General features: G+C 30.7%; 3 protein-coding genes across 4 annotated transcripts; 1 reads left to right on the top strand and 2 right to left on the bottom strand.

Moving 5' to 3' along the window:
• The first annotated feature begins 909 nt into the window (after positions 1–909).
• On the top strand, positions 910–4785 carry LOC107926291 (zinc finger CCCH domain-containing protein 30). 2 transcript variants are annotated; one of them, XM_016857109.2, is made up of 2 exons: positions 910–1301; positions 2230–4785. In XM_016857109.2, the coding sequence occupies exon 2, from the start codon at positions 2241–2243 to the stop codon at positions 4371–4373; it is 2133 nt and encodes a 710-aa protein (XP_016712598.1). In that variant the 5' UTR covers positions 910–1301; positions 2230–2240; the 3' UTR covers positions 4374–4785. The 2 variants fall into 2 exon arrangements, with proteins under 2 accessions (XP_016712598.1, XP_016712599.1); XM_016857110.2 differs by having other exon boundaries at positions 957–1301; positions 2240–4785.
• Positions 4786–8833: 4048 nt separating this feature from the next.
• LOC107926186 (protein DETOXIFICATION 43) lies at positions 8834–12161 on the bottom strand. Its single transcript, XM_041074678.1, has 10 exons — positions 12085–12161; positions 10822–10943; positions 10345–10745; positions 10122–10257; positions 9933–10029; positions 9743–9843; positions 9510–9673; positions 9253–9324; positions 9008–9124; positions 8834–8941 (listed from the first exon to the last, which is right to left on the bottom strand). Exons 1-10 carry the CDS (start codon positions 12159–12161, stop codon positions 8834–8836), a joined length of 1395 nt encoding a protein of 464 aa, XP_040930612.1.
• Positions 12162–19314: 7153 nt separating this feature from the next.
• On the bottom strand, positions 19315–21178 carry LOC107926206 (transcription factor MYB83). Its single transcript, XM_016856995.2, has 2 exons — positions 20804–21178; positions 19315–20633 (listed from the first exon to the last, which is right to left on the bottom strand). The coding sequence occupies exons 1-2, from the start codon at positions 21088–21090 to the stop codon at positions 19964–19966; spliced, it is 957 nt and encodes a 318-aa protein (XP_016712484.1). The 5' UTR covers positions 21091–21178; the 3' UTR covers positions 19315–19963.
• Between the last annotated feature and the right edge of the window lie 1757 nt (positions 21179–22935).

Here is a 22935-nt window from a genome sequence, read left to right as displayed (position 1 = left end):
ATGAATCGTTTGATTCATCAATTGGTAATTTTTTTTAAATTATATAATAATTTAAATAGAAAATATTCTTATATTATAAAAATAAAATTAGTTATAAAATAAATTAAAAAATAACGATAAGTTCAGTTTGGATAATTACAATTTTTATCTAATGAATTGCAAACCCAACTTAGCTAAATATTTTTAAATAATGATCGAATTGAAATTGAATGAAAACTTAACTAAGCACCATGGTTCAAATTTTTTTTGAAAGGGTACATGTTTGAAATAATCCAGACTAAAATCTACTAAATCGAGCTAAAACCCATAAATAATAAATGATGTGCTTAGAAGCTAATATACATAATTGCGTATGATCTATTTCGGATTTGAGTATTTAGAACTCGAAGGCATCCGCTTTTGACAATTGTGTCAAGGCCTCATCAACTTAAAAAAAGAAGAAGTTATAAACTGGTCATTATACTATTCAAAAGTTTTCATTCAAGTCATTGGGTTGTTAAAATCATTGTTGTATGAAACATATTTGAATGTTACGGATCTATGAAACAAAATCCAAACGACTTTTTTCTTCAATTATCGACATTGATCATCAGATCGACTTGAATATAAAAGTATATTTTTTTACTTGATAATTATTGATTCATCATACCAATTGTCAAATAGTTTCTTACTGGCCGTACATTTAAAGAAAACTTAAAAACTTAGTGACCTAAATAAAAATTTTCGAATAATGCAATAATTATTTTATAAATTTCTAAAATTGAATAGTCAAAACGTAAACTTATTAATAATTTAGAAACATGATATTTATCAAAAAAATATTTTTTTAATTTAAATCCAGCTAAAATAATTTATGAAGAACCCAATCATTCTTTTTTTTTTTAAATATTTTTTTCTCACCAAAACCATAAATATATTCGCATTTTTTCTCCTCATTTTTCCATTTCTAGACGTTACTTTCTCTCTGCACTTTCTTTCCCTCTCATTACTCTCTCTCCAAAAAAGCAAAAAAAAAAAAAAAAAAAGCTTTCAAATAGTTCTTTTTTTCTTGGTAGCATCAATGGGGATGATATATTTATGCAAATAAAATTATTTTTGTTGTTCAATAAAATCCCCTTCTTCTTTTATTGTATCTATAGCCTTTGATAATTGATCTCTTTAGATCCTTAAAATCATCTCTCAAATGCTTTCCACAACTTAAGCTATATATATATACCCTTTTTTTTCCCTTAGATCTGTTTCAAGCTTTCCCTTTGCTTTGCTTACGAGATTTTGAGCTTCAACTTGTATTTTTCTTATTGGTAAGTTTGTTTATAACTTTGATTTTTGTTATCAGCAGATTTGCATTTCGATTAATTTTTCTAATGGTTGAAAATTGAGAAAATTGAAGCTTCGTTGTAATGGGTTTTCTGTTTTAGTAAAGTTAGAAGTGATTTAGCTAATTTTTTCCCCTTTTGTTTTTTTGACATTTATTGATATTTAATTGAGCAACGCTAGATTTATTAATTTTTGACAATATTAGTGACTTAAAGCTTGATTAATACTATGGATTATGGGTGAATTTGTAATCACTAGCAAAATATTCACTAAATCTCTTTTTGATTTTATTCTTGCTTTGTTTGCATATTATGTCTTTTTTTTAAAAAAAAGGAAAAAAGAAAGAAAATTCCATAAACAATGCCGTATAGTTCTTGTCATAGTCTCGTTTTCATGATTAAAAAAAAATTCTTTTTATCTTGAGAATAAGAATAATTGGCTTTCTTAATTTTCTGTCTTTTATCTTAGATTATTCCATATTATGATCGGATCTGTCATCTGACAGAACATTAAGATTCTTATAGCTACTAATGTAGTAATGTGAACAAAAGTTTTAGAATGTCTTGTTGGTTTTTTTTTTTTTTGGTGAAATTCAATAGCTAGATTAGTGGACTTTGCCTACTAAAAATATGGTAAAAAGCTAGTGAAAATCAAATTAGAAATATATATTTTTTGTGTTGCATGTTCTTCATTAAAGGATGAAGCAATTCTACTGTATAATCTTATATTCCTTGTTCATTTAAAGGTTTCATTTGGTTGATTTATGTTTGTTTCTTGTTTCTTTTGCTTTTGCTATTTTTAATGGTCATTTTCCAGAGATATTTTATGTGCACATGTGGTTTAACGATCTTAGCAATTTCATCCTTGAATTTGATATGAGAGGTTATTTATTCTTTGTTCATGAATTTGCAGCTAATCGAAGCATGTGCGTTGGTCCGGAGCATTCAAAATCTGGAGATATGAATCACTTAACTGTGAAAACTGAGGACTCTTTTTCTAGCTTACTTGAGCTTGCTTCTAATAATGATGTCGAGGGAATTAAGCAATCTATAGAGAAGGATGTTTCTTCGATCGATGAGGTTGGACTTTGGTATTGTCGTGAAAAAGGCTCAAACCTAATAGTTGCAAAGCATAGAACTCCATTAATGGTTGCTGCTACCTATGGCAGTGTTGATGTTGTTAAGCTTATATTGACTCACTCAGAGGCTGTCAACCTATCGTGTGGTACAGACAAAAGTACTGCCCTTCATTGTGCTGCCTCTAGCGGATCTCTTCATGCTATCGATGTTGCTAATCTACTTTTATCAGCTGGTGCTGATACAAATTCTTCTGATGCCAATGGCTGTCGACCTGCTGATGTTGTTGTAGTACATCCAAAGCTCCAAAGCATGAGAGCCGTTATGGAAGAACTTCTTTCGGGACATGTTTCTGATGACTCTTTTGGGAAGCAGAATTTACGGATATCCATTGATAACCCTACTTCTGGCTTGCCACCCCTTTCTTCGTCACCGGAGAATCGATCATCACCCTCTCCTTCGCACCTAGCATCTTCGCCAACGGCTTCGAAGTTTGTTGATATACCTGTTAACTCTACAACAGAGAGGAAAGAGTACCCTGTTGATCCATCTCTCCCTGATATCAAGAACAGTGTTTACGCAGCTGATGAGTTCCGCATGTTTTCATTCAAGATCCGTCCTTGTTCGAGAGCATACTCTCATGATTGGACGGAGTGTCCATTTGTTCATCCAGGAGAGAATGCACGGAGAAGGGACCCATGCAAGTACCACTACAGCTGTGTGCCATGCCCTGATTTCAGAAAAGGGGCTTGTAGACGAGGTGATATGTGTGAATATGCTCATGGAGTTTTTGAATGTTGGCTACATCCAGCACAATACCGCACTCGGATGTGCAAGGATGGCACAAGTTGTGATAGGCGCGTATGCTTTTTCGCCCACACTGCTGAGGAACTCCGCCCACTGTATGTCTCGACTGGCTCAGCCGTTCCCTCTCCACGCTCATATGCATCCACTGCTAGTGTCATGGACATGGCTGCTGTTATGAGCCTTTTACCTGGTTCACCCTCATCAGTATCTGCCTTATCCCCTTCACCATTCAATCAGCCTATGTCTCCATCTGCTAATGGCCTTTCACACTCATCTGCAGCGTGGCCCCAACCAAATGTTCCAACACTTCATCTCCCTGGAAGCAGCTTTCAATCAAGTCGCTTGAGATCCTCCCTTAGTGCCCGAGATATCCCACGCGAGGGCTTCGACATGTGGCCTGATTTTGATGCTCATGAACAGATTCTAAATGATTTAACCTGTGTTTCCAAGTGTCATAACAGTCCAGTATCTGTGAGTCGCTCTTGTCGATCCAAAACATTAACTCCTTCAAACCTTGAAGAGCTATTTTCTGCGGAGATCTCTTCATCTCCTAGATATACTGATCAGTCAGCTGCTTCTGCGATATTTTCCCCTACCCATAAATCAGCTGTCCTTAATCAGTTTCAACAGCAACAGAGCAAGTTATCTCCAATCAATACAAGTGTTTTTGCACCCAGAAATGTTGAACACCCACTGTTGCAGGCTTCATTCGGTGTTGGGTCTCCTGGAAGAATGTCACCCAGAAGTAATGAGCCAATCTCCCCCATGGCTGCTCGCTTGTCCGCACATGTTCAGCTTGAGAAGCAACGACAACAGCAGCTAAGCTGTCTTAGCTCTAGGGAGCTTGGATCTCCTGTGAATTCTCCTTGGTCCAAGTGGGGTTCGCCTAATGGAAAGTTGAACTGGTCAGTTAGTGCAGACGAACTGGGTCAATTACGAAAATCATCATACGAGCTTCTTAACAGTAGCGAGGGGCCCGACTTATCTTGGGTCCAGTCTCTTGTAAAGGAATCCCCACCTGAGATGATGAAAGAGAAGCTGGTAGCTCCTGCTCCACATGGTGCATCATCTGGTAACATTTCCAATGATTCCAATTCCCAGATCAATTCTGTGGATCATTCCGTTTTAGGAGCTTGGATCGAGCAAATGCAGCTTGATCAGCTTGTAGTGTAGAGAAACAGATTTCTGAAGGTACATATTTTGTTGGTCTTTGGAGAAAGATAACAACAGGAAGTTGACTCATGGTGAAAGCAGATAAAACCAATCGTGGCAGAAAGATTAGAATGGGAATTTAATTCTATAAATTCTTTTTAATCATTTTATTGTTTCAGCTGCAGCAGAGTTCCAGCAAAAAAGATGTAGGAAAGCCTCTACTCTGGGTAATATTAAGCACTGAACGTGTCTGCGGTTTAAGGTTTTTGTAACATTTTGTTGTCTTCATATTACTTTCAATATTTTCCTTAGATCAGTGAAAAGAAAAACTGTGATGCATTTTATGAGATCATGTTAAGCTAATGTGTTTCCTTCTGAATGGTGTAAAACCTGGTTTTTAAGTTATTATTTCAATATCTTTATTTTTTTGTCCCATGCATATGGTTTGTTATGCTCTACTTTTAAACTTTCTCTTTTGCTTTTGTTTTCTTTTGCCTTGGTTCTCCTTAATGGATGATGACTTTGATTCACGTGATCTATAATTCATGATTGGGGAAAATCTGGGGTGTGGTACTGGTCCCCTTTTGGAGGTCGTTGCTCATACTCTTCATTTTTCTTGAAGTATCTGTATTTGATATTCCTATCTAAGATACGGGTATAGGGATATAACATTCAAGGATACTTTCGAACTTAGAAAAGGTTAATCATAGTCATGTCGGGTACATAGTCGTATTTGATGCTTATATTCAATCCGAGTAACATGGGTTCGGTATTGTGGTTGGTGGAAAAGGAAGTAATGTGGATCCAACTTTCAAAAGATGATAATGATGGGGGAGGGTGGCCTCTTTGTTTAGGGGAAGTGGGATGATGGTACCCATCTATGATGCCGACCACTCACACCATTACAAAAGTATGTGGGGTGGTCTTTAATGGAGTTTAGACAAGAAATGGCATTGTAAGTGATTCGCTCGGACAGGGGCCTTTTGCCTTTAATGGTCAATTGGGAATTTAAGGTTTATTAGTTTGGTTCAAAGCATCACCAAATGTCCTTTTTATTTTATTTATTTATTATATTTTTAGTCTTTGACTTTTGGTATTGAGTTTGGATTAAATTTAGAATTGAATAAGGTCGGATTCTCAAACTATCATCAAATGTTTTTCTTTTGGTCTTTGATATCCAATATCTAAGGTGTCGATTAAATCTGAAATTGAGTCGAATCGGATATCATTTTAGGATAAATTCTTTTAACATTTTATATTTATTTATGAGATTAAAATTCAAAACCTTATTTAGAAAATTTTGAGTTTGACACTTTACTCAACATGTGATGTGCATCAAAATTCATATGTGAGGACCCCCAACATAAATGAAAGGGTCCTCTTATAGGGATCAAAAGCATCCAATACATATATGATTGCTAGTATGATAACCAAGCTTTACTATTTTAATCATTGGCTCATTTACTATAGTATTTGTTTGGCTTCTAACATTTATTATAGGGTTTAATTAAGTAAATATGCTGATTTTAAAATGAAATGATAATTTTAGGTTTTTTTTCTTAAATTTTGGGAAATTAGGTTGTTTTTGAAGAGAGATATCGAAAACGCGTTTTGGAAAAACGCTTTCTACAAAATGTATTTTCTTTTGATACATTAGCTCCTCTAATTAGATGATCAAATTAAAGTGATTTTATCCTTGAGTTTTAAGTTTGATTCCTCCTTTAAGCACAATTGGATTTTTTATTATAGAGTTTAATTAGGTAAATATATTGATTTTAAAACGAAATGAGGGTTTTAGGCCTTCTCCGAAATTTAAGAAAATAGATCATTTTTTAAGAGAAATCGAAAACGCATATTGAGAAAGTGCTTTTTGAAAAACACTTTCCACAAAATATATTATTTTTTAAAAATATCAACTAATTAATAATGCTTTTTGAATAATGCTTTTTATATTTTTTATTTCATATTGTTTCAATTTATTTAATTAATAAATATATATATTTTAATTTTTAATTCATCTTTTTAATTAATAATTCTTTTATTTATAAAAATTAAATAATAAATATGTAATTATATAATAAAAATATATTATATATATCATTATGTTAAAAATATTTTTAATTCATAACTCCTTTATTTATTTATATAATTAATAATTATATAATTGGAATATATATTTGATATTTATCATTATGTTAAATATATTTTATTTTTTGAAAAAATAAATTAATTTTTTTATATATTTTTCTTTATATATAATTTTTATATGTGAAATATTTATTTTTCAATTCATACCATGAGCGTAGTAAATTATAGTATTATATAGTTTTGTACGTGTATTTAAAATAATTATTTAAAATATTTCAAGTATAAAAATATTAGAAATATCATACCCACATTGTAGGTGAAGAAAATAAAATTATATATAAAGAAAAATATATCAAAAAAATTGTTGATGTTTTAAAAAATAAAATATATTTAAAATAATGATAAATATAAAAACATATATTTATTATATAATTATTAATTTATTTATATAAATAAAGGAGTTATTAATTAAAAATATTTTTAACATAATGATATAATAAAATATATATTTTTATTATATAATTACATATTTATTATTTTATTTATATAAATAAAAGAGTTATTAATTAAAAAGATGAATTAAAAAAATATTTATTTAAAAATAAAAAAACTTGAAACAACATGAAATAAAAAGAAAACAAAATGTTCTTAGAAAAGAAATTAAACTTAAGACTTAATGATGAAATCACTATTATTTGACAATCTAACCAAAGATGTATTAAAAAAAACGCGTTTTGTAAAAAATATTTTTCAAAAAGTCCTTTTCTTAAGACGCTTTTTTGATTTATCTCTCCAAAAATATTTTATTATCCTAAATTTAAAGAAAAACTGTATAAAACACTCATTATATTTTAAAATCGACATATAAACCTTTATTATAGTATAACATTTTATATCCTTAGAATATATATATATAAGTAAATTTTGGATGTGGTCTAATTAAAATTTTTAAAAATTTTGTGAAATTAATGAGAATTTAAAAAAAAATTAATCAAAATTTTTCAAAAAATTAAAATTTATAATGAAACATTTTAAAATTTCAAAAGTATAAAATATTTCAAAATTTTTGAAAGGGGAAGGTCCCAACCTATAAATAAGATTATAATGCGCTTTACCATACTTGAATCCATATCTCCCTATATTAACAACAATTTTATAGTAGTCGAACTAAGGCTTAATCAACAAATATATATATATATATATGAATATTTAAACAGTCGCAACTCTTTATAAACAACTACAGAAAAACAACTATTAATAATTAAAAATATTACATATTAATTGTTGTGCATAAAACTGTTACAAGACATCTGCAATATTTTTGGGGGTATCTAAGAAAAAAAGGGGCTAAGGAACAAACCATGCCTGGGCAATCAAACACATAACAAGAGCATTAATATGCTTTCACCTACACAAAGCTGAAATTTCATTAAAACAACAATAACTTCCATTATTTTTTCTTCATTTTCTCAGCTTCTTGAGGTTACAAATTACAATGGAGTCCTTAGGAAGCGCCATGGTCCTGTACCAGTCACGATCCTGAAAGTATAACACCATTTTTCATGTTACTTGTTTGATGCATAAATGTTGTTCAACAACATTCATAAAATGATCATACCATGATATGGATAATGGATGGTTATATATATGTGTGTGCATATATAATAGGGAGTAAGAAGGGTGTTGTTTTTACCTCCAAATACCAGCAAAGGCACGCAGAGCCATGTAAATGGTTAATGCAACCCAGATTCCTATAAAACCGTTGCTTTTGGAGAGAAGGAATATTGATGCAATGCTTGCTCCACCTACCAGTATCTGAAGAAAGAACAAATCGATCAGCATATGTATATTGTGGAGCGATTTCTGACTCCTTTGAGAGAAGTTTGCAAGGTGCCATTCATTGGGAGCGATTACTGGGTCAGTATAATCTCTCGACTTTGATAAGAACTCGAGTGTCTGAAAAGACAGATTCATAGATCAAAAGCACCTTGTTGGATGTCTGAACAGACAAACCATATTCTATTTTGCATGGTCTGACTCGAACCCACATTCTAAAACTTATATGCTATCTTTGGGTGAGCACCTAGCTCAAGTGGTAGCATGCTCACTCAAAAGATACCCTATAAGTTTATGGCATGGATTTGAGTCAGGCTATGTGCAATTGTGTATGGTTGACTTATTTAGACATTCAATGAGGTGTTCCCACTTTATGAATTTAGTGTCCTCTCTAGCACTTAAGCTTATATCGGAGTTGAAAGACAATCTTTATTGAGAATAATACTGACCCGTTACGGCGTCCATCCCACATATGACACTCCAGTCTTAACAAACTTCTCCTAACAGAGTTGCAACTTATATATATATATATCTGGAGGAGGTGCACTGCAAGCTTGTTAGACTATTACCATGGAGTAAGCTGTGTAAGCAAAGTCAGATGATCCAAAGTTAACGCCATCACAAACGAAAGCTAACGAGTTGATTGGTTGTGTACTTGCTACAAACTGATAGGCAGAGACAAATTCAGATAAGACCATACATACATACATACATGAAGAATTAAAACATACCACTACTCCTATGCTGATAAGGCGCAAAACAGCAGCATCTTTGGAGAAGATCCCTGACCCAAAGTGTAAACCAACTCCAACCACAACAGCTAGCCCCATTCCCATCACAAAACTCATCTGCAAATCCATTAAAAAAGTGAAATTGAGATCATGCATGCATGTCATTATAATAAAAAAAAAACACGTCCACAAGGGAATTGCTTAGCGACTTCATCAAGTTTCACTATTTTTCCTTTTAGCAGTACCTGCAATACCCGAACTGCCACTGCTGTCACCTTCTTATAGTCCTTCTCAGCAAATGCACACGCAAGAATTGCCTAAAATGTGAACGTTTCAGATACATAAATCAATGTGTTAAGTTTGTTTAGTTACTCGGACTCGTATTAAAACATGCAGATGTGGGTATTTAGAGGACCCTTTGAAGGTTATATCTTCGTATTCATGTCTGCACATTCATCCAACACTTGTACTTCAAGAAAAATAAATAAACCGAAGATTTTACCTGTCCAGCAACAGCTAAACCATCCGCAAGCAAAGATGATGTGAGCCAAACTTGTAAGCAGATTTGAAACGCAGCCATTGGTGTTGGACCAAGCCTAGCAGCCATTGATGCTGACAATGTCACACAAAATGTGACAGCTATAACTCTTCCCATTAACATAACGCCTGTGAAAGTTTCCATTATCAGTATTATTAAACCAAAGCCAACAAGGTAATAATTGCACCAATGAATACCATTTTTAAGAAATCTTCCAAATTGGAGGTCCTTGATACGAAAAGGTAAAAGCTCCACTTGTTTCACCAATTGGCATAAAAGGATCAGTGTAATCAAATACCTGCATGCAACAGTCATTATAGCCATTAGAGTTTCATTATGCAGCCAGTTACCGTACTGCAAATAAGAGAGCAAAGAAAATTTACTCACTGAGAAAGAACATGTGCTATGGCTGCACCACTAACACCTAGTCTTAACACAAAAATAAATATTGGGTCCAATATGATATTTGTTACATCTCCTGCAACTGTTGTTGTAACCACAAAAAGAATAAAGGGTTAAGGTAAAACTATGGTAATATATTATAGGCAATTACTAATAATTTAACCTTGTGCATACCAGTAGCATATAAAGGTGTTTTGGTATCCTTAAAACCTCGGAAAATCCCTTGCATGGCCAAAGAAAGAAGAACTGCAGGAGCTCCCATGGATCTCAATGTCAAGTACTTTAGTGCAGGTTTCATCATAGGGGAATTCTGTTCAATAAATTTGGACTCGTTTAGTATATATAATATAACAGGCAACTAATGCAAACAGTATGGTGACAGTGGGAGTAAACTTACAGGTTTGACACCCATAACAAGCAGGAGAATTTTGGCACCGAAAACCAGGAACAGGGTTTGTAGCAGACCGAGCACTAAACCAAAAACCATTGCAGTCGATGCCGATGGGATATGTCTTTTCCCTTTTTTAACTTCACTGGTAACATCATCTCCACATGGCGGCTGCTTACATGTTATTTTGCCTGAACCTTTTTCCAAGTCTTGGGGAGTAATGATCTGCTCCTTGTTGCCGCCGTCATTTTCAGGATGGTCGGATTTTGGGGCATGAATGGTGGTATCTGCAAGAGTTTGTTCTTGAGCAACAAATGAAGTTGTGATGCTAACAAGAGGGTAAATGGTGATCCTCGCAGCTTGGTTGAATATGGCGATGGAAACCCCTACAGCAGCTAGCTCCACCGCTCCTGCACACATGACCAACATGACTCATACATACATACATACATACATGTATAATGAATGAGAGAGATGAGAGCAGACCTATACGGCCAATGAAAGCGGTGTCAATGAGAGAAGCAATGGGATCAGCAGCTAAGGCCAAGGCTGCTGGGAATGCCATCCTTAATATCTCCATCCCGATTGAATCAGTTTTCAAAACAAGCCTAAAATGTATAATAATAATTGTGAACCAAAATTAGCAGAATAATTGATTGAGTAACAACCGGAAATACGTTAGTTCGAGCATTATGAAATTATTAGTAGGCATTATATTAAGAAACAACATACTAAAGCATGTTTAAAGTAAATGTATAGGACCACTCATTTTTTAATAATATTATTTTTATTTAATATTTAATATTTTACATTTTACATTCTTTCTTTTAGTAACATTTTTAAATATAGATAATTTGTTTTCATATTTACATTAGCAATAATATTAAAAATATTTAAAAAAAATGACAGTCTTTAAAGTTGCTTGTGAAATAAAAAAAGTACACTTTCAGTATATCAAATACTAACTCTTTACATTATAGTATTATATATGAAAAAATAATTAGTATACTGCTAGTGAAATTGATAAGTGTCCTATAAAGATATGATATAATATTTAAAAAATAAATATTTAAAAAAAGAGGACACATGTCATTTTTTTAAAGATTGTTTGTGGAATAAAAAAGAAAAGGTATATTGCTCGTATACCAAATATATTTGTTTTTCATATGATATAAATTACATATTTATAATAATAAAAGAAATATAATTTTATTGAGAAATTTTGTTGAGGGAGGCCGAGCTAAGATTATAAAATTTGGGGAGCCAAAGTTAAAGATTTTGTACTAAAAATAAAAAAAAACTAAATTAAATCTTTTAATTTAGTTTAGAGAGGGAGCTACAAAAAAATTTTATATTGAGCCAGGGGCTATTTTGTCCGCTTTGGCTAACATTTTTATCGAAATCCTTATACATAATGGACAGACTTTCAAGTTTGAACAAAGTGTAAAGTACAACAACATCTATATTGATCTAATTTTGGTTAAGATGTAACACTTTCACTTTAATTTAGCATAATCGGTTTCACAACACGACACTAAATCAAAGACATGAAACATTTTTATTGTTACTTAATTACATGATTAATGATATTCGAAAATTTAATTAATCATATTTAATCAATAATAAATTTTTACGTATCAACCGAATGGCAACAATTAATTTTTTTTAAAAAAAATATCATTTCAAAAATGACATTATTAAAAAAAATAACAAACCATCAAATTATAGCATATAGTTAGTGAAGATTACCTTGCATCTTTGAAGAGAACAAAAATTGGCATTCCCCAAAGGGTGAAGTAGTTGGTTTCAAGTGGCTGCTCAGCCATTGATTATTCACTGCCAATAAAGCTCTTAATACAAGGCTTTTGTCACAAACTGAAAAGAAGCTTGTAAATGCAATGCCACTGCCCAAACACCTCACTTCATGCACATATATATACACATACGCATACGCATACACATATAATATGTATATATGTATCCAATCAATAAAAATATTTTTAAAAAACAAAATAAAGCATGCCAATGTGGCTGAGAAATTAATTGAGAATATATTATAGGGAAATCAAGAGCTGAATCATGAACATCGCCACCAGAAAATTGATGGTGACAATCTAATGTTCCTCCTTCACTAAATAAATAACTCATGAAATTTTGGGTTAATATCTTATTTGGTATCTGAGTTTAGTTTCAATGCTTAATTCAGTACTTAAGCCAAGTGATACTATATGACACGATAAATACTCGACACATGTCCTTTAATAAAAAACCATAAGTACTTAATTAGAATAAAAGAAACTTAAGTGTAAACTTGAGCACCGAAACTAACCTCAAGTGTTTAACAAAAAAATCTTTCAAATATCAAATTGAAGAAACTCGAGTTAATCGCGTATTATTTTTACACATTTTAGGTAAACTACAAAAAGAAAATTTCTTAACCTTGATTTAATTTCTTTTGTTTTATCATTAATGGTCATATAATCAATTTTGATTACCTGTCACATTCCCAATCACTGTAAGAAAGCTCTTCCTGTACATTGCTCTAGATAGACTTGACAAGCAAATTGATATCATCACCTTATGAGGGTATTCTTGCGATGTTGAAAACGTGGGTGACCTAAGTTGAACAATGAGATATTGTTCAAAGACCACCCATGAACCTATCTAGTACTTTTGTATAATTATATTCATCTTAAAATTTTGCTAAATAATAATAATTCTCAATATTCATGAGTTAGATTGACATTCTTAACTTTTACAGTACACAAAATTCGTTAAGCGAAACATTAAATCTAATTCTCCTCCCAAGCAATTTAATAACAATAGCCCAGAACATACTTTTTCCATCAATGCATGGAACCTCTTAGAAAGAAAAAAAAAGGTCGAATGGATTCCATCAACAACCTTAGTGTTAAGGTCTACATCACTTTTAAAAGCTCATTGATTTTTACTTGGTAGATATTTTTTCAGTTCAACAGGACTAAGTCACTACCAATTATAAAAATGGATACACGATTAGTTTGTTCACGTAGTTCGGAAACTTCCTACATTTGCGGGATCTTATGTAGAGAGTAATCTGCTATATAATTAACAAGTACAGGTTACGATTTAAGTTTAATTCACTCATTAAATTATAACCCCGCTCTTATATTTCGAACTAGATCACTCTCCTTCCAAAACTTTCCTCTCTAAAAGCTTAGGTGTGAACTAATGTACACAATTCAGATTACTTATAGTTTTGCACTCATAAAAATAGTTCCTAATTGAACAAATTAATTGCTCTCACTCTCGTACTTCTAACCTAAACAAGCCATATGATATAGAAGCATAATGGCTTGTTCAATTACAGTCAATATCAATCTCTATTTCCACTAAAATAGCAACTTAAAAAAGTCTTCAATAATAAGTATATTTGGCAAAAATCTTGTCATCAAACTCCTTAAAGATCAAATCTTTTAGTTAAGGGTAGTTGGATTTTATTGAGCCACTAAAAGTCTTCAAAAAGATCAACAATTAAATGTTAAAAGTAGATTTGGTCAAAACATGCCAATCAAATTCGCCAGCTTTTCCTTAAGGTATAAATGGCATTTATAACTAGCACTAACACCCTTCTTGTAAATCAAAGTCATCCTCGTTGAGATTAGCACTAACACCCATCAATTTGTCCCTAAACTAGACTCGGTTTTACCGACCAGCACCATGTTGCCAACATCCGATAAATCCTCCTCTCAACGATGCACCTTTTCAGTCTCCCACCTCTTGTCGGTGTTAGCAAACACCAGTAGAAAATTGTATTTTTTTACCCTTTAAAATTTATAAAATTATAAATTAGTAATAATAAAATTACACTTTAACCCCCTAAAATGATAAGATTTTAATTTAATCCTTTAAAAATTATAAAATTATTAGCTAATACAATGATAAAATTTCATTCAAAATTTATAACTTAATTCCGATCCTTTTAAACAAATTTCTAACTTCACCCCTATAAAAGAGAATCGATTTTCCAAACAAACTTCAATCTCTTTTCTCAAAAATATTTTATTATAGATTCACAATCTCCAAATTACTCTAATAACAATTATTCTAATTCAAACTATTATTCAAGCATGAATCAAATGTACCTCACCCTAATAAACCATAATGCTAATAGAAATTCTTCTCTCTACTTATACTATTTGGTTTGTTGTTTTTGCTCCATGAATCTTCCTTTCGTTTCATTATAAGTTCTGATCATATCTGTTTTTTTTTAAATATGTAAAAATACTCATAGCCCATCTCTAACCTATAAATAGGAGAATAATGTGTTTCAACATACTCGAACCCACATCCTCCTACATTAACAATAATACTCATATCAATCGAGTTAAAACTCAATCGATAATCTCAAAAATGAACTAAAATAATATATAAGCATTTCATTTGGAGCCGTGCAATATTGGACATGCTTTAAACCACAATTTATATATGTAATATAATAATAAAATTTATTTGTTGACCTGTGAATAAACCTGTGGGCTATATAATAAAGAATTATAATCCGAATTAAAGGTGCAGATAAATAAACAAGGAAAAGGCTGACAAGCGTACAAATGAAGGGAGGTTTGCTCTCGTAATCAATTTCAAAATTAGTATGATTCATGCCCAGTTAATTTTTGTGATTCATGTCGTTAATAATAATTATAATTTTGTCTTTTCTTCATATATGGAGCTGCATGCAGAGCGCAATTGTCTATTATACATCCCTAGTTATTTATTTCAATTTAAGTGGGGAATATTCAGAACTAGCTGCTCAGCTCTTGGCTATTTGGGACCAATGTGATTCGAGATTCATTTTTACTGGCATAAAAATAAAGTAATTTTATATATTTTTTAGAATATTTTATACGATTAATATTTAATAATCTAATTGTAGTAGTTTATGTTTGTGGTTGGAATTTGAGTAAGACGGAGAAAGTATTGGAGATGTGCGGTTCAACTTGTTTGATAAGAGGCGAAGAGCTGTCGGTCAGGGTGATTAAAGAAGGAGAAGAAAGAACAAGGTGAGTGGTCTTGGAGGAATCTCTTCACTGCCCAGTTACTTCGGGTCTTATGGGTGGTGCGGTGCGTTTAGCTTCTTTTTTTTTCCCACGCTATAGTATCTAATTTTATTTCTACCATTGTTTTTACACTAACCGCAAATAAACGTAACGCCCATCAAAACTCACACTTAGTCTAAGTTCATAAAATAATAAATATAATATTATTACCATTAGAAAATTATTATTCAATATAAAAATAAAGTACATTTTGAAGAAAGAAGCTAATTTATTTTTCCTTAAAAGTAATTAGGTCTATTTTAGTATCTAATTTTTTTTGTTTATTTGAATATTTGAACTTCATAATAGGTTGATTTTAGTCCTCGAACTTAAAAAAATGTAAAAAAAAAATGACGTGACATCATGATATTGTATCATATCATTATTTGAAAGTAGTGGGACTAATGATGTGGTGCAATATTAAATGATTACGTCTTAAACCTTTACATTTTTTCAAGTTTAGAGATTAATTTGACCTAATTACTCAGTTTAGATATCAAAATGGACTAAAAAAAAGTACATATACCAAAATATACTTAATTTGCCAAATTCAATAACCAATAAAATTACATCAAACCCTAAAGAATTGCTTTGATAATAAACCAAAAAAAGTCTAACATTTTTTAAATAATAATTGAACAAGGAACCAATGGGGTAAGGGACTTTTGTTCAAATATTATTATTTAATCTCTTTATTGAGTTGGTGTTAAGAGTCAATCGAACACCAACTCAATTGAGAAATGACTAAAAAAATCATTATTTATACAAAATAAATTATATTATTATAAGAATGCTTTTTTTTTAAAGATATTTTTTTTATAAAATAATAAATCCCACTAATAATAAAATTTAAACCCAAGACATCATGGTCGTAAATATTTAACCTTACAATTTAACCAAAATTCTATTAATTATTGTATCAACCTTTAATAAATATACATAAATTTTCACTCACATCATGGGTGATAATCTAATTATTATTATTTAAGAGGTCATAAGTATTATTATAAATACAATCACAATTATAATTACAAAGCAAATCATAGATTAACAATCACAGTATATTAAAGACTTAAACTAGAATAAATATGGAGAGAGCCTATATGGATGCATGGGACTTAAATCAGAATAAATCAAAATTGAAAATCTGTGTAGTTCACATAATGTGAGACTTATATAAAGTTAAAATATGCTCTAGATTCTTCTACTCTTCGTAAATTTGGAATTAATTACTCTACTTTTATTTTAAGGAATTTAGTCATTCTATTTTTCAGATTTAAAAATGTAAGTCTAATTATCAATATTGTTAAATATTTTCTGTGAAATTAAGGTTCATTAGAATATCATTTTCTTTGCTACATGGCAATGCAGTGAGTTCCCTTTTTTATTTCAAAATGTAATACCAATTATTTTAACAAAAAATTTTAAATGATATTAATAATTGAATCTGAATTTTAAAATCTAAAAAGTTTAAGGACTAAATTTCAAATGTATATAGAGTAGAGGAACTTGAAAACATATTTTAATCTTTTTAAAACCTCAACCATACCAATAAGACAAATTCTCGGCAATTTTAGTTTTGGTTTTAGTAAAAGGCGAAACAACAATTCGATTTGGACTCCTTGGTCAGCTCCATCTGATCATATTAATTTTCTCTTAAAATATTAAATATGTACACTGTAGAGTTGTCCATGGTCGAGTCAGGTTCAAGTTCGAGTTGGGTGAAATAAAAATTTAGATTTGTTTTTTTTGTCCACTTGTATTAAAATTTTTTATTTTATTTTTTTATATAAAAATAAATTTAAAAAATATAATACATCTAATATACTAAAAATATTAAAAATAAACATGTCCCAACAAATATAAAAAAATTTAAAAAAATATACTTAAATAACATTAAGATAAGTACAACTTAACAATCAAATACCTTTAAAATAATAGTAAAATTAATAATAAAATAAAAATTATACAAAATCTAAATAATAACAATAAAATAGTAACGATATATAACAAAATAATAGTAAAATAATAAAAAAATAGCGACAAAACATTAAAAAAAACAAGAGCAATTTTTTTACAAATTCAAACCGAGCTCGATTCAAAAGAATTTTATTTTTTAAATATATTTTTTAAATTTATATTTTTACTCAAATTCTCGATACATTTTTAACATCTCGAGGATTACAATCACCTGTGTTCTTTCATGGTCAACTCTATTTGCATATCCAACATTCTCTCTCCCCTTAGTTCGATAATGATGCTTCATTGTCGACTTTTGAGGTGATACATGCTATCCTCAAGTGGATCAATTGCGGTCCTTTTGGAGGAAGCCATCTTTTTTAAAAATCGTCAACTTCTTGGATCTTTTTCTTTTTCTTTCTGGGATTCCGAGATGGTTTCGAAGTAGCAATTAATTCCTCTAATTGGTACTGTCAAATGTGTATAAATTAGAGGTAAAACTGAATTAATTCAATTAATTGACTGAATTTAGTTAATTAATTCAATCGAGGGTCGGTTAATAATTTTTGAAACTTTGGTTAACGATTAATTCGGTTCGAAATCGGTCGATTAACCGAATTTAATAAATAATATTATAATATATAAGTATTCGGTTGGTTCAGTTAATTTTTTGGAAAAATAAATTAATCGGTCGGTTAATTTTTGATATGTTTTATACTTGTTTTAAGCAAATATATATATAAATTTTGGTTAATTCGGTTACCTGATTGAATTAACCGAAAAAGTTTAGTTCGGTTAATTCTTTTTTGAAAAAATTTCGATTTAGTTAACGATTAAGAGTTTAAAAGGGTCAGTTGATTCGATTAATGATAATTAAGGTCGGTTAACCGATTGAACACCCTTAGCGACCGTCTCATTTGAAAATGGTAGAGATGATCTACTACTCCAAGTATTACACTACTAACAAGAATTTATTTAATCAAAATTTAATGATTATTAAAGTAATGTTTAGAAATCCACCTAATAATTAGATTTGTGTGTAATTATTTATAATTACACTAGTGACATGTTTGGGTAACTATTATAATTGACAGATTCCATCGAATTGGGTGTAATTACAGCACTTCAATCACATTTTCCAATTCTTAGAGGCAGAGTGAGAATTGGAATAATTACACCCAAATCTAATTTTAAAAAATTATTTTTATACAAGTTATAAAAAAATTATATTATAAGAATAAATATGTATGAGCATTTGGATAGTTATGACCAAAAATTTCTTATATTAGAAATCCTAAAAAAATATATTATAAAAATATTTTTTGTATTTTATAAAATTACAATAAAAAATAATTTACATGTTATAAAAGTGTTACAATAAATTTATTTATAAAAAATTACAGCAAAAAAATGTGAGCATAACTTATTTATCCATGCCATGTATTATAAAAATAATATACTTCTTCATAAGAAAATGTTGTAATTTTTTTTACCATTACGTATTTATAAAAATAATAATTTTCTAAAGTTATGACAAAAAATTTTATTTATAAAAAATGTTACGAAAGGTTTGAACAATTTATAAAATATTTATTTATAAAAGTTATATCTTATAAATTTATGTTATTTTTTACTTAATTTACTTATTATAAAAACGGATATAACTTAACATATAAGTCTTTCTTTAAATTAAGTTTATATAAGTTTTTATAATTAAAGCTACAAACTATTTAGACCGTGAAACCCAAATATTATAAGGCCGATGCTAATTATACAAATAGAAAAAGATTTTCTTGCACCATATCGTAGAGTACGATACCATTTGAGAAAATTGTGGTAAACACAAACACTAATATAATCAATAATTAAAAAAAGTTTAATTTATGTAAGAACATTTCATTAATTTTAACTTCAGAAAACAGACAGCATTAGTAATTTTCTTACAATTAATGTGTTTATTACCTTTTTATTGCTTGATTATGTTTTTACATGTACATTCATGCAAAATATAGTTCAAATTATTCCCCTAATTTGTACATGAATTTCAAACTACAATTAAAATACATAGCTACAATATTCATGTCTCCCACCGTCTCTCTGCTAATCTCCACCGTTTTATGTTTATAATTTCCAGAAGCTCAAAATTTGCCGAGTCTAAAATGAATGGTCAAATGTTGGTCTTAGTCCCTCTATGATACTTAATTTTAAGATTTAATCCTTTGACTTTAATTTGACATAATTGGATCATCTACTTTTATAATGTCATAATTAGTTATCCAAATAATTAACACAGTTAACTATTCCGTGTTAAAATGCTAATGTAGATTTTTCTTAAATTCACCTCTTCCAACACAAAAAAAAAATGTCCGTGTCAATATGAGTTGTAAGAGGTGTTTTTAAAGTGAAAAAATCCACATCAACTTTATAATCGGAATAATCGGAATAATTGATTATTTGGATTAACTAATGGAATATTATAAAAGCAAATAATCAAATTATTCCAAATTATAGTGATTAAACCTCTAACTTTGAGCATAGTAAAGGGACTAAAACCTGAATTTGAACCAAAAGAGGAAAAGAAAATAATATATTCAGCAATGGAAATTATCGAGGAAATTAGGAAAAGAAGATATGTTATCCATCAATTCCTCAAAATCCCATTCTCCCATTCTCAAACTTTCTCCATGCCAATGATGATGATTATTTTCTAAACCAAACATATTGTCCACCTCTACTTTGAAGCTTTGACCGTGATTCTTCTCACCAGCTGTGTTGTTTAAGCAACTATTATTGTTGTTATTGGCAATGGCAGCAGTGGTCTCAAGTGGAGGAAGAGAAAACTCCCCTTCTAACCCTATTTTCCCATAATCACCATAAAATAATCCCTCTCCCACACCACCTTGTGTTGTTGTTAACCATGTTGGCGCATTGAATGAACCCTTCATGTCATATGAGTTATTGACGTGAGGGAATGGGTCGAACTGGTTTAATGTGACCATTGATGGGTAGGGCATGGACGTTGGCGACGAAGAAGACGACGATAAAGAAGCACCCACGATGTCAATGTCGTGTTCGTTCACCGGAAAAATGGCTCCTACACCATCTGTTCTTGGCTGCTCTGATATTGAATCACTGTTGTTTAGCGACGAACATGTGGGAGTGGTGGTGGTGGTTTTCAATCGTTTCTTTAGTGTGGAGTTCCAGAAATTCTTTATTTCATTATCTGTTCTTCCTGGAAGACGAGCTGCGATTTGAGACCACCTGAAATTTTTCAAACCAATGAATCTCAGTGTTTTGTACATTATGATATATATGCATGCATGATATTGGCATTTCAACATGATATGATCAATTCCTTAATCCCTATGATACACACACATACATGTATCATCACACGCACACACACACATAGAAAGAGAAAGCATTAGAACCTGTTGCCAAGGATGGAATGCAAATGTATAATAAGATCTTCCTCTTGAGGACAAAATGCACCACGCTTGAGATCAGGTCTCAAATAATTAATCCAACGAAGACGACAGCTCTTACCACACCTCTGCAAACCAGCATTCCTAGCAATGTCACTCCAACACCCTTGTCCGTTGCTCAACATGTACTTCATCAGCTTCTCGTCTTCTTCAGGCGACCAAAGTCCCTTCCTCAGCTTCACCTTGTTGTTGTCTTTTCCCATGTTTGGTGGATCTGGAACAGGTTTCCTCATTTGCTGGTGAGCCCCTTTAAGTTTTTCTAATTAAGAGGGTGAATTATGTGGGTTGTGATAATAAAGAGAAAAGCTATGTAAGGGGGAATGGACTGGTGTGGAATGATGGGTTGAATATAAGAAAGAGAGAGAGAAAGATCAAAGAGAGAAGGCTTCATGGGGTGGTAATGGTGATGATGATAGTGATGGTTTGGAGTTTGCTTTAAACTTTGAATATGAATAATGTATAAATAAATATATGATGGTTAATTATGGTTTTAGCCCTTATACTATGTTAATATTTGATATTTCATCTCTTTACTTTAATTTGACATAAATTTATTTTTCTACTTTTAATAATGTTATTAGTAAGTGCAAATCGTTAACACCATTTGGTTGTTGTCATTAAAAATGGTGACTGTATTTTTTTCTTTATTGTTATTTAGTCACATAATCAAGCCAGGTAAAAATCTAATCAAACAATGTTTAACTCGTAATAAAGACGAATGCTTAAAAATTTATTTTTCCTAAAATAAAAGTGGAGAAATCAAACTATACTAAATCAAAATAGAGGGATTAAATCCTAAACTAAAAGTGTAGAAGAAGGGTGAAAACTACAATTAGACCAATATGTTATATATGAGAAAGAGAGAGATTTATAGGTCAAATTCTATTATTAGTCCCTACACTATGCATAAGTTATGTATGCAGTCCATGTGCATAAGTTATCTATGCAATCCATGTACATTGGCCAATTTTAGTCCTTGTACTTTTAAATTTTTAAAATTTAAGCCATAACCCAAATGGTAGCAATTAAGTTCGTTTGGTTAAATTCTGCTATTAGTTTTCTACTATACATAAGCTGTAATAACTTTAGTCCATTTTTTTCCAATTTGGTCATTCTTAATCCCCATATTTTTCAAAATTTAAAATTTCAGTTTTGACTTATACGACTCCAATTAAGCCTATTAGCTAGCCTCTTTTGTGTGTGTAAAATATGAAAATTATAAGTTAACATGGCATTACACACCTAATATATTTTTTGCTTAAGATTTGAGAAACAAGAGAACTTAATTTAATGAAGTTAACAACTACTGCTCAATCAAAATTGAAATTCTAAAATTCAAAAAGTACACAAACTAAAAAAACCAAACTAAAGTATAGGAACTAAATGTAGAACTTCTATATAACATAGGGACTAATATTAAAATTTAACCAAATATATATATAGGGAGGGGGTGTTTGTTGGTTGATGGGGATAGAGTGGAAAACGGATTGGAGGGGGACCTCCTAGGGTTGGAGTGGAACCACATAACATATACATACACTATACATTACACAACAAAGGGTCGTCTTGTATTTGACTCAATTAATTATTGTCTTTTTCGATTTTTTTTTATGCTTTTTTTCTTCACTCACAAGGTAATCATCATATGTGTCGGAGACACAAATTTACCTGTTTGCTTCCATTTCACATAACACCCCACACGTGTTCTTGAAGCATAACCCCTATTTATATTATAGTATATTAGGTTATATATATATAAGAGACAAAAGGGATTGATCTCACATATAGAAGGGTTTAATTTCGTTTTTGGTGCCTCTACTTTCATCGTGATATATTATGCCAAATTACATTAGAATGATTAATCATCAAATTTCAATAGAGTGTAGTGACAATATATACCAAACCATTGGTGTAGTGGTAAAAATGTTTGTTAATATTTGGTCCGGTTCAAATCCATAAACAACTCCCTTTCTCTTTTTTCTTTTTAGGTATGACCAAATGTGTTTTTTATGTTCATTTTATGTTTCATGAAGATTAGTTCTTCTCGGATTTATGGTTACCTCTCGTAATAATAAATT

The sequence above is a fragment of the Gossypium hirsutum genome, chromosome A08 (genome assembly GCF_007990345.1).
Source record: "Gossypium hirsutum isolate 1008001.06 chromosome A08, Gossypium_hirsutum_v2.1, whole genome shotgun sequence".
Lineage (NCBI taxonomy): Eukaryota > Viridiplantae > Streptophyta > Magnoliopsida > Malvales > Malvaceae > Gossypium > Gossypium hirsutum.
Note: the sequence above shows the minus strand (reverse complement) of the source record. Positions and strands in the feature narration are given on the sequence as shown.